General features: G+C 47.2%; 1 protein-coding gene across 3 annotated transcripts in view; it reads right to left on the bottom strand.

Annotated features, from left to right (window-relative positions):
• KCNQ5 (potassium voltage-gated channel subfamily Q member 5) overlaps positions 1-4,238 on the bottom strand; it is a 626,701-nt gene extending 622,463 nt beyond the window's left edge. For all 3 annotated transcript variants that reach the window (XM_061427192.1, XM_061427191.1, XM_061427193.1), the window contains exon 1: positions 3,831-4,238. In XM_061427192.1, coding sequence (XP_061283176.1) covers positions 3,831-4,231 — 401 coding nt within the window. In that variant the 5' untranslated portion in view covers positions 4,232-4,238. The remainder of the gene's footprint in view (positions 1-3,830) is intronic.
• Positions 4,239-15,020: the final 10,782 nt, after the last annotated feature.

The following is a 15,020-nucleotide window of genomic DNA, read 5'->3' as shown; positions in this document are numbered from 1 at the left end:
ACAAATCAGAGAATATTACAAAGAATCCAACGGAGATGTACAGAGAAACAGGGAGAGTAGCAGTAGCAAAGGAGAGAAGGGAATGGATCTGAAGAAAAAAAAAAAAAACTTATAAAGTGAACACACAGATTTTACTGATCGTATGGGTAGCCAGCAGGAGCAAGCTTGAGAAAAGTGAAGACATCAAGAATGGCTTCTAGGTTCCCAGCTTAGAAATAAAATATCTATACATTCTAATCCAAAGCATTAAGCCAGGCAAAGATACACCACAAATTTATATATGGAGCCAATCATGCATTTGGCTTCCCTGATAGCTCAGTTGGTAAGAATCCACCTGCAATGTAGGAGACCCCAGTTCTATTTCTGGGTCAGGAAGATCCACTAGAGAAGGGACAGGCTACCAATCCCAGTGGGCTTCCCTGGTGGCTCAGAGGTTAAAGCGTCTGCCTGCAATGTGGGAGACCTGGGTTCGATACCTGGGTTGGGAAGATCCCCTGGAGAAGGAAATGGCAACCTACTCCAGTATTCCTGCCTGGAGAATCCCATGGACAGAGAAGTCTGGTGGGCTACAGTCCACAGGGTCGCAAAGAGTCGGACACGACTAAGCGACTTCACTCACTCACTCACCAACCCCAGTATTCTTGGGCTTCCCTTGCAGCTTAACTGGTAAAGAATCTGCCTGCAATGCAGGAGACCTGAGTTTGATCCCTGGTTTGGGAAGATCCCATGGAGAAGGGAAAGGGTACCCATTCCAGTATTCTGGCCTGGACAATTCCACGGACTACACAGTCCATGGGGTCGCAAAGAGTCAGACACGACGGAGCGACTTCACTTTCTTTCACTTTCTATTAAACTAAAGGGCAGCTGAAAACAGGAAACTAGGAAACATGGTTGCCTGGTAAATCCTAAATTACCATAAAAAAAGAGACTTTCCTAAGCTCCCTCGATTCATAAAGATTGGAAGAAAGTATTTATAGCAGGTCATCTCTTGCTCTTTCCAGCCATCTCATCAGTGAGCCAGGGATATATATATATATATATATACACACACACACACACACACACACACACACACACACTTGAAACTATGCTTTATACCATTAAAATACCATTACAATCATGCTTTTTGCATATTTAACAGAAATGTCTCTTTACCCGAAACATAACTTTAAACATACTTTTCTTGCTTCTTGGCAATGAAAACACAAATCAACAGAGTAAATCCATCCCTGAAGTATACACCTCATTCATCACAGTACACTTGTTCTTGGCAAGAACCATAATGTGCTACAAAAACTGTTATTAAAGTAAGATTTGGGGATTCCCAGGCTGGCAAGGAATTAGTTACTTATACTGCTTTAGAAATTGTTTTCTTATAATTTCCTTTATTATTAATGGTCTTGTTAGACTTATAGTTCAAAGTAACTTTCCTTTATTAATCTAATGTATAAAGCCCAGCTATTCCAAAGCTCACTTAAATCATAAGCTGCTGCTGCCAAAGACGGCCTGTCCTCCTAGGCCAACTGTAGTTGTGCACAACCTCCCAGAAGATGATTCCGACTTTGTATCACCATGAGTCTAGCACCCCCTGCCACATCACTGAATCATTAGTTTCAGACTCTAGAAATTACTAATTCAAAGGTTTACAATAGCATGTGGTATTAATAAGTACATAATTTGTTTTGTTTCTACCACAAAAGACACTGGCTGACTGATAAAGACCGGTGAGTAGAGAATTATTCAAACTTGAACCTCTTGAACAATCATTTGTCAAAAATTTAAGATTCTGTAAGGCCAGAAAAACCTGTTATATCCTAACATATTGAAAATAAAATGTTGCATTACAAGAAGCCCTCATTCATGTTCAAGGGCAACACTTAGCAAATTCAAAGCATGAGCACTAACCAAGGTTGTCTCTAACCCTTTCTGAATATACAATATATAAACTACCAAAAATTCAAGGCTGCTAAGTAGCATCATATTGTAAAATCAGAGTTATGAATATTCTGAGCAAACTCTCGTAAAAAAAATCATCTTCCATACAGTATATACTTTGTTGCCAAACTGAGCACAGATCATATTGCTAAATGTTTTAGTGGATTCAGATTGGTCAAAATAATTTATCAGGCTCATCAGGTAACAGGATTAATTATTATATCAACTCAGAGTGGATGAACATGTAAAGTATCAGTAGTGCTTCTCTAAGTCTAGCATTTACAACAGAAACCACATTTAAGGAAATGTGAATCTTGCAAACATTATACTTTTGATGTAATAATGATACTACACAACTTTCTCCTTGTGTACGTTGTAAGATGGAAAGTTGGCTGGAATATTCTGCCTAGTGCTAGATGTTCACATCAATCTGGGACTGTAAAATTTTCCAGACACCAGCGCCCCACAGATTGTAGACTCCACCAATTTCCTGACTACTACGTGGTAAAATTCCAGGCTCACCTATTTACAAAACCAGCCCCTTCCTCCATGTTATTTCAAAAATGTTTCTGGACTTGATGCCAATCCTCCATCTCAGGTGAGAGCTGTGTTTCGATGACAGGCCTCATTTCTTAAAAAAAACACCTAATTCATGTCTTCCAAACCCTTTTTTTTTTTTTTTAACTAGGAAACAAGAAACCTATCAGGGAGTGCCTGCAACTTTCTCTACTGGCCTCCCAAGACTGAGACTTTTATATTCCATTTTGACAAAAAGAAGCAGAAAAGGGGAACGACAAAGAGAGGAGAAAAAAGCAGCAGAAAAGAAAAGATGTGGGTGTAACGGCATAAAAACTACCGTAAAATGTCCACATAAACGTAATTCTAACAGGAGATTGAATGAATGGACGTTGTGGGAAAAACAGTAGTAAACTTTAAAGCCACTGAAAGGTTTTAAATGCCTCAGGGAAAAATAAACATTTGCTTCCAATCATTTTCTCATTAAGCATTCTCTGCTAGATGGTGAGGCTTACTTAACACGCACACGCTCTGGCTCCAAACCACCAGTGCCAACTTCACCCACTGCCTGATCCCAGTCCCCGGCGGGCCATGTGCCCCGCACCTCTGCCTGCGCCCCTGCGCGACAGCGCTGGACTCCACGCGGGCCTCGTCCTCCGCGCCTGAGCGAACATCACCTCGCCTGGCCCTGCTCGCCTCCTCCAGACCTCTGCCACCTTTGTGACAGGAAGGATTTCTTGCACGGAGAGATTTTCCGTTAGCTGCGGCTGAGATGGCTGCGAGGCGTGTTTCCGGGCGCGCTGGCAACCTAGCTGCTGTCCCCACCGCGCAGCGGCCTCCCCAGCTCCGCCCCGGACCAAGACCCAGGCCTGCGCCTAGCCTCTCTGAGTCGCGTCTACCCCGCCATCACCTCCTAACCTCTCCAACACTCTCCCAAGCTCCACGCGGGCGCACGGTCTCATGCGCCTTTCTCAGCTCCCGGGCGCCCCCCTCGGTTGGAACGGACGCATCTCGAGACCTCATCGCTCCCAATTATCCGCGCAGCCCGAGTCCCGCGCCTGCCCGGCTCTGCCCCTGAGCGCCAAGAGCGGCCGGGCAGCTCATTGCGTGCCCCACGGGGAAGTCTCCGTCTGCAGGGGCGAGGGGGTGGGGCTCAGGGAGGTGGCAGGCGCCAGAAGGGAGACCCTAAACACGTGCAAAGAAATAAAACCCACCACGTGCGCGCGCGAGAGCGTGTGGGCTCGTGTATATGTGTGTGTGTGCGTGTATACGCGCGCGGCCGGCCAGGGCGTGGGCGCCGGGCGTCCCAGGGGACCGGGCAGGAGGGTGCCCCCGGCCGCCGCGGTGCGGGGGGCGCAAGGTGGGGCGCGGGTACTCACACGAACGCGTGGTAGACGAACGCCCAGCCGCGGGGCCTCTCCAGCACGTTGTACAGGTAGTTCTGCAGCCGCCGGTACTTGACGTTGCGCCGGCAGCTCTGGCCGCTGGTGTAGGAGAGCGGCTTCCCGAGCAGGCTCATCCGGGCGCCCTGCTTGCCCCGCCGGCTCTCCCGCAGGCCGCCGCCACCCAGCGCCGCCGCGCGGGTGCCCAGCAGCAGCAGCCCGTCGCCGCCGGCGGCCGCCGAGTTCAGCAGCGCCCTGGCCCGGCCCGACTCCACATCCTTCATGCCGCCGCCCGTGCGCCCCCCGCCCGCCGCCGCCGCCGCCGCCGCCGGCGCGCCGCTCCTCACCCAGAGCCCGGCGGCGCCGCCCTCCTCGCCGCCCGCGTGCTGGCGGGGCATGGCATCACCGCGGGCACCGCGAGGGGGGCCCCGGCGGAGGGGGCCGCGGCCTCATGCGCGCCGGCCGCTTTCGAGGAGGGAGCCGCCACCGACGGGGCGCCGGACGGCCCGCGAGCTGCGCGCCGGGGGGCGGAGAGGGCACCCGGAGGAGGCGAGGAGTCCAGGTGTCCAGTAGCCTTCAGTTCCTTAGGCGAAATCGGGACGTGTCGCGGGAGTGTCACTCCAAGAGGGCTCCTCCAGCCCCTCGGTCCCCGCGGCGGACACTCCCTCCTGGCGAAGCGCCCCCCGGGGCTGGAGAGGGAGCTCCTGCGCGCGCACGCCGGGTCCCAGGCTCCCCACGCCGGATCCCAGGCTCCCCACGCCGGAGGGGACCTGCGGCACCGAAACCCCTGTCAGGGACGAGAGTTCGGGGTATTCTCCCCAGGGCTTCGGAGCTGTTGGAAGGTGCGCCCCCCTCGTACCCAGAGGAGGAAAAGGAGAGGCAGGCGCCCTTTCCTCCTGCCGCTGCACCGCCGCGCGGGCTCGTCCCGTCGTCCTTCCGCGAGTGGTGTGCGCGGGAACGGCCCAGCCCTGCCCTCCAGGTACCAGCCAGTCCACGAGCGCGCCGGCCCAGGCTCCGGGCGGGGGCGCTCGGATCCCCGCGTTCAGGGTGCAGCCCCGCGGGACGCGACTGCCTAGCCGGCGAGATGGGCGCTGGGCATCTCACCGCCACAAACTCCTCCAGCTTGCGGGCTGTGACTTTCCATCCCAGCATCAGATAGAGGAGCTGGACATCCTTGCCAGCCGGGGGTGGGGTGGGGTGCGTCAAAACTCCGCTTCTCCGCGGTGAACGACTGGCGCTGGGCTGTGCCTGACAGCGGCGCGAAGCAGGGAAGGACAGACCGGGTCCCTCCGTCAAGAAATTTGCATTGAAGTCACAGAAAGTCATAAACAGGCGAAGTCTCTCGGCGGTGGCGGCGGCAATCCCTGAGTCTGGGGGCGGGGGGAAACCCTGTAGGATGGAGAGTCCAGGACCGCAATTTCGCTGGGTCCTCTCCCTACCCCGCTGTGCTGCCACTTACGCAGTGAGAGGCTTCTCCCGCCGCCTCCGACACGAGAGCGGGGCGCCCCAAACCCCCTTCCCCCTGGGGGAGGAGGGAGGCCGCCGAGCCTCTGGCCTTCAGCGAGACGGCGGCGTTAAAAACTGTGAGCCGCTGTGCGGGAGACACTGAGAGGAAGCTGGGCTTGGGAACTTCTTCCCAAAGAGTGGAACCCCTCCCCTCCCCCTCAAATAGGAAGGAAATGATCACTAGTTAAACTGAATGAAGAACTGGGGTTCCACCGCAAAGCCAGAACAGATGGTTCCGAGACAGTGAGTCCCAGTGCCTTTTTGCTTCCAGAAGCCGAAAGCCGAGGCGTGAGTCCCGTGTCAGCTGCCCCCGGCTCTGGGGATGCTCGGCCAGCTCCTCCGTGTGCGCACACCCGTGCCGGCTCCGGTCTGCCTCGGGCAGCGGCCGCACGGCCCCGCTGGCCCCTTCCTTCTTCCTGTCATCGCTGCAATGTCCGCGCAACCCACTCGCCGGCTCCCGGCCGCCGGCGCGACCCCGCGCCCCCTCCCGCCCGGTGCCCGAGCCGGGTGGCCGCGGGCGCTTCACGGAGGCGCTCAGTGCAGCTGGCTGCGGCGCCACGTGACTGCCCCCTAATTCACTTCCACCCGCGCGCGCGCGCGCACGTGGAGGGGGAAGGGGGCGGCCTAGTGCCCCCAAGGTTCAGGCCAAGGGAGAGAGCGCCCCAGAGAGAGCGCTCCAGTCCTAGGGCCGAGCTAGGACCAGGCGGAGCGCGAGGGAGTTGGCGTCGCTATATTTAGACTCCCCCCAGAGTTTCCGCGCAGGGCTTTCAGGGTGAAAGATCTAGAGGCTTAGAAGGATTCGTGTGCACGCTTTCAGCGTGAAAATCTTGGCTTTTGTGCAGGCAGGAAAATGAGAAGCATTTCGCCTTGAACGAGCAGTTTTCCTTCTTGCACACTTAACCCCACCCCACTGCGAAGATCAGGTCCCTTGTCTCACTGGCACTGCTGGGCCCAGCGTGCTAGCTGGAAGCTTTGGGAAGGCGGGACAGATTTCCAGGGAAAGAGCCAGTTGCCTGACTTCTCATGGATGCTTTCCTGAGTGTGTGGCAAGGTGGGAAACCGTAATGTTGATTAAGCAAATGCGTGACACTTTAAAGTAGCATCAAAGGTGGTGGTCAGCAGAGGTTTAGAGCTGGGAAGGGCCTTTGAGATCGGTTCTCTGGTTCTCTAGAAGTTGAGACACCCCAGAGGGGACCAGCCCAAGCATTCACAGGTGGTTGGTATGAGAGTTACAGGAACCCAGCAGCCTTGCCTCTGCGTTTCCTATCCCTCCCACATCTTAAACAGAACATATACTGAAACGCTAGCCCAGATGGCGCTAGCTGTGAAGAACCTGCCTGCCAGTGCAGGAGACTTAAGAGACCGGAGTTCAGTCCCTGGGTCTGGGAGAGCCCCTAGAGGACGGCATGGCAACTCACTCCAGCATTCTTGCCTGGAGACTCCCATGGACAGAGGAGCCCGGGGCTACATCACATAGGATGTCAAAGAGTCGGACACGACTGACTGAGCAACTGAGCACGCAGGCACACTGAAGAGCTCATGGGCTGTATTTCAGTGTCTCTGCAGGCTCCCTTTGAAAAGAGGTTTAGCCACAAACTCTGACACCCCGCCTGAGCCTGCTGGGAAGGAAAGGCCACGTGAGGCTGCACACCTCTCCTAATGGCTTCCTCGTGTGTACCTGGCTTCTTCACTACCAGCTAACTTCTCTCAAGAGGCAGGAATTAACTGTTGGAAAAACAGAGTGCTGTGATCAAGCTTTTTTCTGTTGCTGTGCCTTTGAACACAGATGTTGCTAGGAAACTGCCTTTCTTTTGGTTGAAATATTAAAACCTAATATCAGAGGAGAGGGTAGACAAAGAATGAAATGATATAGTCGTGTATATTCCACCTGTAATATTACATTAGAGCCTTATAAAGAGGTAGAAAGGTAAAAGACAGCCGTCTTTTCCAAAGCAAGTGTTTATTTCTAGCGTAGAGCACATGAGCTGATTTCACTCCCCATCCTTTGGAGGTGGGTGTGCTTTCAACTATTGTGAGATGTCTGCTTGAAATGTATGACCATGGAAGGTTTTATTCTCTGAAGTCTACTTGGAGATGGTTTGCACTGAAAATAGCTACTAGAAATATTTAACTTCAGTGTGTTTTCTATGCCATTATATTTTTCATCTGAAGGGCACTCTAGTAATATGGAACATTCTATACAAGAGCTAGAGGTGCTCGGGAAGGACTTTCAAGGCAGAATAACCAGTGGTGAGCTGGTTTTACAGAATATCCGTCACCACATGCCTCTCCCCTCTCCTTCTCCGGACCTCCCCAGCCCCCTGTCTGTTCTGGTCCTACCACCTCTACACTCTTCCCATCGAGTCATGGTCATAGTTCTGATCAACTCACAGCTGATGCAAGTGCTACTTGTTTGTGTGATGTGGATGCTTTTTGATCCACTGTGAAATGCCAGGTCAACCAGAGTGGTGGTAATAAACAGAATCCTCAAACCTTAGAGCAAAAGGGACATTTGCTGATGAAGAAATGGAAAACTATTGCTGGCTGCTTGCCCAAGGCTCAGCTGTTTGCCTTGGAAGAAGAACTGAAGTCCCCTAACGCCTGAGTGGAATGCCTTTAGGCCAGGCCACCCTTTCCCTTTAGCTTTTATTTCCTCCTGTCAAATCAGAACCAAACCTACAAGCACAGCAACTATAATTGTATTTCTTAGGTATCTTATAACCATTGATTCAGTGAATCTGATTATTTTAAATGTGTCAGCATTGTGGACCACAGTATCATTTTTACTCTATTGAGGATTCTTAGAGATGTGATGCTGAGATTCTCTATATATTTTACCAAGGGACAGAAAGTAGGAAACCTGGGGCAATGTCAGAGAGCATAAGAACCTGCCAATTAACATGAAGGTTCCTACATAGCATGGATCCGTCCCAGCCCTGCCCTCAGTGGGTGAGGCATGGTCCCCTCAGAGCAGCCTGTGCCTAGGGGTGCAGAAACAGTGCAGGTGTGAGTGCACAGGGGTGTGAAGAGAGGCTGGTCGGGGAGCAGACAGAGCAGGGGAGGGGCTCAAAAAGTCTCACCATGTTCATCTCAACAACTATCAAAATTTATTTTCCTAGGAATTACTAAAATAGTGTGCCAGTTACCACCGTCAAAGCAAAATAATAGCAGATATGTCATATGTGTTTACTGCAGATGAGGCACCGTGATTAACAAGAATTTTTTTTTTTTTTCGGGAGCCAGAGGCCCCTGCCCGGGCCCCTGAGACCAGTTCATGAATCCTGGTCCTTGTCTGGGGTCCTAACAAGAATTATTTCACTTGATTCTGACCATAACCTCACAAATGAGCACTACAGGTTTATAAGGAAGAAAGTGAGGTCGTGAGAAAGTTGATACTTTTTCAAAACTAATGAGAAATTGAGTCTGAATTCAAACTTATGGTTATTTCATGAAAAAAAACAAAACAAAATCCACAGAAACAAAAAACAAAACCAGGTTTTAAACTACTAGACTATATTAACTTTTGAAATAAAAAGCTTTAGCCTATTATCACATTAATATATTTGACTGTTTTTCCTTTAAAAAGGGAAGTGTTCAAAAGTTTCTAGTAGCTGTTTCATAGCAGGACTTGGGATTTTATTCTAAACACAGAATTAGCCTCAATACCCCGCTTCACTTTTCCTGAAGAACAAAAGCTTATGTGTAGTGATTTGTCTTTTGTATTGAATATTTTAAAACAGTTCCAAATCATGAAGTAACAATATCTTTGGATTATACTTACATTTTTATCTTTTTCCTAACACTACATTAACAGTCCCAAATCATGAAGAAACAGTATCTTGGAATTATACTTACATTTTTATCTTTTTCCTAACACTACCTTCAGTTTTATTCACAAACTCCTATTTTTTCATACTTGGCTATACCAGGTTTCTATTTTCTTCCTGTTATGTTAGTATGGCTGCACTAGTGTCTTTCAGCTAACTACTTAAATGCTTCTTCCTGGAAGTAATTTGAATACAGCTATTCACTCTTTCTAAGATATATGCATTTAGAAACTGTGTGAAGAGATTGATACAGAAGACAAACCTCTTGTTTGAGGGAGTGTCCGGGGAAAATTCCGTTATAATTCTATGCCCCCTAGTGGCACTGACATTTTACCATAAACTTTTTCAAAGAGAAATTAAGAAAGCACTCTTTATGAATCACCCCAAACCTTTTCATCTCCTCAGCAAGCTATCGTTAATCATCAGGTATGAGCTAGTTGGAGCAGGTGCAGATGAAAAATGTCTTGATTCTTAGGTGCACGGACTGGATAGTAATTCTAATGTGACGGGTTCCCGGAGGTTTGCACCGGATCTTACAAGAAGCTGGAGAGGCTTTCCTGAAGGACGCAGGGGCTGGGCTTCCTTGAGGAAGAGCTGGACTTCGGTGACACATCAGGGCAGGCTGTTCAAAGAAAAGTTAGTTGAGAACCTGTGTAGGCCAGGAATCCTTTGAGAGTGACAAGTGGCTGGATTCTCTTGGAGCCCAGGGTGCTTCTGAAGGTGTTACAGTAAGGCAGGGACTCTACAGCTAAGAGTCTCAGTGGGAATTTAGGGATTGTGTTCTGATTTGAGCAGGGAGCCCCTGAAGAATGTGAAATAAGACACTCTACATGTTCCTATTTCCATGTGCAGAAAAACCCTGAATATTAGTTGAGTTTAAAGGGGGGGCGGGCAGGGAGTGTGGCTTGAGCATGTGTGGCACACACTGTTCCAAACTGGGATTCAGAGATGGCATGTCTTTGGTGGAAGGTAGTGATGGCTGCCAGTCCATGGACAGGTGTCCAGCCAAACCTCCAGTTTTCAGGCCTGAGTCTCTGGATGACTACTGGTGTTATTTCCTGAACTTGGAAAGACCATCTGGTACAGCCATCTGGGGAGGGGGATGACGGTGACTTCAACTTCACATGGAATATGGCCTGCCTGCTGAGATAGCCCAGTGGAATCATCCAGTGAGTTAACAGGTCTGCAGCTCAAGAGGGAGCCAGGAATCAAAATTTGAGAATCACCAACATGTACGTAGGTGTGTGTGTGTGTGTGTGCACTCACTCAGTGCGATCCCATGGACTAGAGCCCGCCAAGCTCCTCTGTCTGTGGAATTTTTCAGGCAAGAATACTGGAGTGGGCTGCCATTTCCTTCTCCAGGGGATCTTCCCAACCTAGGAATCGAACCTGCATCTCCTGCATATATATATATATACACATATAAAAGATGCAATCATCATATATGATGAAAGTCATGGGTTGGGATTAGATTACCTGGGAAAATATGTAGATTGGCTGAAAAAAAGAAAAGGCCTGAGGACCAAAATTGGAGGAGGGGGTGCTCAGAGCCAAACACTGAGGGGAGGAGAAGGAGAATAGGAAGCTGAGTAACCCTTGAGGATCACCAAGGACCACTGCCTCAGCAGCCATAAAGGAAGCTTCAACAGGGAAATGCTGGACAAAGATAATCAAGATAGGGTTTGACCACAAGCAGGTCATTGGAAGAAGTTGTTTCTGGGTTTTGTTTTCCTTGCAGAATTTCTTATAGAACGAGAAATCAGGTCAGAATGGGCAGGAAGGAATTCAGAAGTGAGACAGTGACGTTAATGATTCTGTAGGGGAGGAGCGAGGAAGCAGCAGGCTGAGGATTTGGGTTTGACCAAGATTCTCAGCATAACATGATGCTGACTCACGAGACCCGAGTGGCTGTCACAGCCAGGCGCACAGGTCCTCTGGCTGAGTCTGAGCTACTGTTAGACTGACAGCGTTTCACTGCCAACTGGGAGGTCTGAGACTACTGGGAAGCCTATTGATTTTGCTCTGTTAGAGCATTTTTAATAAAAACTATCACTTTTCATTTCTAACATTTCCTCCAAAGTTTAATTTAATGTGTATACATTTTTCAGGCTTAGTTTTACCTGGAATGAAGATGCATGTTGGATAAATGATGTAGTTTTGTTTGATTTTATTTAAAATGAAAGGTTGCAGAGCTGACCGGATCGTTCAGGGAAAACTGTATGTTTATCTCTAATAACTCATAGATATTCAACACAGTTTTCAGGCAGTGGTGCCGAAACCAATGGAACAGATGCTGGAATCTTTGACAGGTCAGGAATTGGCAGGGGTGGGCATCCGAGTTCCTAGAGTTTTAACCAGAAATTTCTCTCTCTCTCTCTCTCTCTCTTTTTTTTTAATATGAGGCTTTTGAGTACAAAGTTAGGCTAACAGAAAGTCTGTTAAAATTATTTTTAAAACCTGGTCCTGTTTTTTGGGCTGCTTAGGGTCACGCTTGCTGCCTTTTTGAGTCATGGTTTCAAAATGGGACGAGTCACCGCCCACAGAGGCAAAAGGGAAGATAAGGAGAGCCAGAGCTGATGGCCAAGGCTCTGATCACCCTGGGGTCTGCAGCTTAGTGGCTAAGCGGCTCTGGATTCTGCAAAATGTTAGGATCCAAGTGCTACAAATTGACACTGGGCCTTATGTAGGAATCCTGAAAGTAAAAAGAGTTCATGTAACAGGCGAGTGTCCTGAAAAACAGATAGAGGGAAAGTGGGATTGCAATCAAGTTGTTTTAGTTTTTGTTTTGGAAAAATATGTTTTGCTACTCTGGCATAAGATTCTGATGAGATACAGTGTAATAAGGTCAATGAAATAGAGGGAGTAAACTTTGCGCCTTCTCAAAATTTTTGGTTTTGCTTTAGGCTTGTTGTTTTGTACCCAGACTGAGGCATTTTGAGAAAAAAGGGGACAAAGTTGAAAATAGTTTTAAGGAAGAAGGTTATTTCCTGATGTGGATTAAAAGACTAAAAATGAGGAAGAAACTGGGGGCCACAAGACCCAATGTTCTTTTGGGCGCTGAGAATCGGAAGCGGACCAATAATTACAATAGAGGCGGGGGCTGGAAGGACTCTCTTTTGTTTATCTATTTATCTGAATTTTTAAATTGAAATGTAGTTGATTTAAAGGTTGTGTTAGTTTCAGGTGTGCAGCAAAGTGAATAAGATAGAGATTCTTGTTCAGATTCCTTTCTTTTATAGGTTACTACAAGATACTGAGTATAGTTCCCTGTGCTAGACAGTAGCTACTCATTGTTTATTTTATTTTGAGTAGTGTGGCCAATGTTACTTTTAAACTGGTCAGAATTTGGAGTCAGGAAAAACTTCCAAGTTATGGGATCTGGATTCCTGACCGAGTTTCTCTGTCTTCATTTCTTTGCTGTTTAAAGCGGAATAATTATATCCTCATCAGAGAGCTTTTGTGAGGATTAAATGAAGAGCTGATGTAAAGTTCTAGCAAAGCTCTGACAGTAAATCTGACCACTACTGCTAGTGATCATGGTCTGCAAGACTTCCCTCAGGTTCAGTTTGTGATTCACCCTACAATTTGAAAGTAATAGCTAATGAATTTTATGAAACACTACCGTCTGTAATTTTTAGCATTATGATGTTAAAAATGATTGAGAAAACATATAAAAGTAATAGAACCATGAGCTTGTAAAAGGATATGTTTTTTCCTGGGTAAATCTTCAGATAACCCAGAAGTAAAACTATAAGTTTGTAGATGACAGCTTTCCATGAACTGTTTGTGAAGTTTAAAAAAGCAAATGAAAGTAGCCACACCTGATAATTACTAGGCTATGTACTCATTTTTATTTCAGTTCAGTTCAGTTCTGTCGCTCAGTCGTGTCCGACTCTTTGTGACCCCATGAATCGCAGCACGCCAGGACTCCCTGTCCATCACCAACTCCCGGAGTTCACTCAAACTCACATTCATCGAGTCGGTGATGCCATCCAGCCATCTCATCCTCTGTCGTCCCCTTCTCCTCCTGCCCCCAATCCCTCCCAGCATCAGAGTCTTTTCCAATGAGTCAACTCTTTTTTATTTAACAATACCTTATTGAAGGAGACTAGATGTAATTAAACCTTTAACACATATAGCTGTGAATATTATTCTACTTTTAATAGCAATATTCAAGTGGTAATGAGTGTTTAATTCTTTCACTCTAAAATATATGTGACATTTTAGATGTCTGGTGATAGGTGCTGAATTAACTTATGATTCTGAAGTTTTACTGAATGACAGAGCTTTGAGAATTTGGTGAAAGTCTTAGCAAAAGTCTGAAAAACATACCTATAATTTTTCAGACAACCTCTGGAACAATTCATATAACCTGGAGCTTATGGATTCCAGATTATTAAGTCCTTGGACTGTATTCTTAAAGGAATGAATTTTACAAAGGTTCTCTGGAGGCTGTCTTCAGGATGCTTTGTACTGAGCGCATGAGAGTAATTTCAGTAGCAGACACTTCCTTGCACTCCATGAAATAACCCATCCTATTCCTCAGGCTGCAGTTAGGAATACATTTTAAACCCAAGAGTATGATTGTGTGTGTGTGCGTAGCTTAGTGTATGTATATATGGGCTTCCCTGGTGGCTCAGAGGATAAAACATCTGCCTGCAATGCAGGAGACCCAGGTTTGATCCCTGGGTTGGGAAGATCCCCTGGAGAAGGAAATGACAACCCACTCCAGTACTCTTACCTGGAGAATCCCATGGACAGAGGAGCCTGGTGGGCTACAGTCCATGGGGTCACAAAGAGTCGGACACGACTGAGAGACGTATGTATATATAAACAAATGTAAATATGGTTTAATGTAATTGCATCGATGCTTTAAAATATTGCCCACCAGCAAACACGTCCGCCAAGAACCATCTATTCCTGCAATAGAAGGGAAGATTATGGGCCCATCTAGGGCTTCAACTCTGATAAATGGATCACAATCATTTCCATGCTTAAACATTCCTTTCACTCTTGACTAATGCTCTGACATGGGAAAGCATCAGCTTTGTTATTGAAAGTGGCCTCCAGAAATGAAAACCTTGATGTTGTGTCTCAGAAGCATCCCATTACTGGTTTCCCAGCCTCCACTTTGCCAGCTGCCTGCCCACTCGCCCACTGGAGCCTCTGGATCACCTCCACTGCACCGTTCCTTTAAGGCATGGGTTTTGTTTTTGTTTTTTAAATACCTTTCAGTTTATTTTATGAAACCACTGTAAACCCAACACCATAATTGAATAAGATCATTAAAATAAAATTTTACATCATCTATTTCATAAACATATATTTATTATAATAAAAATATATGAATACAGCCATATATAAAATATATATACATCAATACCAAGTGAGATAAACTAAAAAATACAAGGGTGTATTAGCATTTAAAAGTAAGTCAGTTCTTTCTCCTAAAGCAAAGGAAGCAAGAGAAAAATAAACAAATGGGATCTAATTAAACTTAAAAGCTTTTGCATAGCAAAGGAGGCCATCAGCACAATGTAAAGGTCACAGATTGAATGGAGGAAAATACTTGCAAATGATATAACTGATAAGGGCTTAATGTTCAGCATATATAAACAGCTCACACAACTCAACATCAGAAAAACAAACAGCCCATTTAAAAGTGGGTAGAAGATTTGAACAGACATTTTTCCAAGGACAACATACATATGGTCAACAGACACATTGTAAAATGCTCAACATCACTAATTATTAGGGAAGGATGAATCAAACTCACAGTGAGATATCACCTCACACCTGTCAGTATGGCCATCATCAAAGACAGCATAAATAAATCTTGGCAAAGATGTGGAGA

Source organism: Bos javanicus, chromosome 9 (genome assembly GCF_032452875.1).
Source record: "Bos javanicus breed banteng chromosome 9, ARS-OSU_banteng_1.0, whole genome shotgun sequence".
NCBI classification, from domain to species: Eukaryota; Metazoa; Chordata; class Mammalia; order Artiodactyla; family Bovidae; genus Bos; species Bos javanicus.
This window is presented reverse-complemented; position numbering and strand designations above follow the sequence as displayed.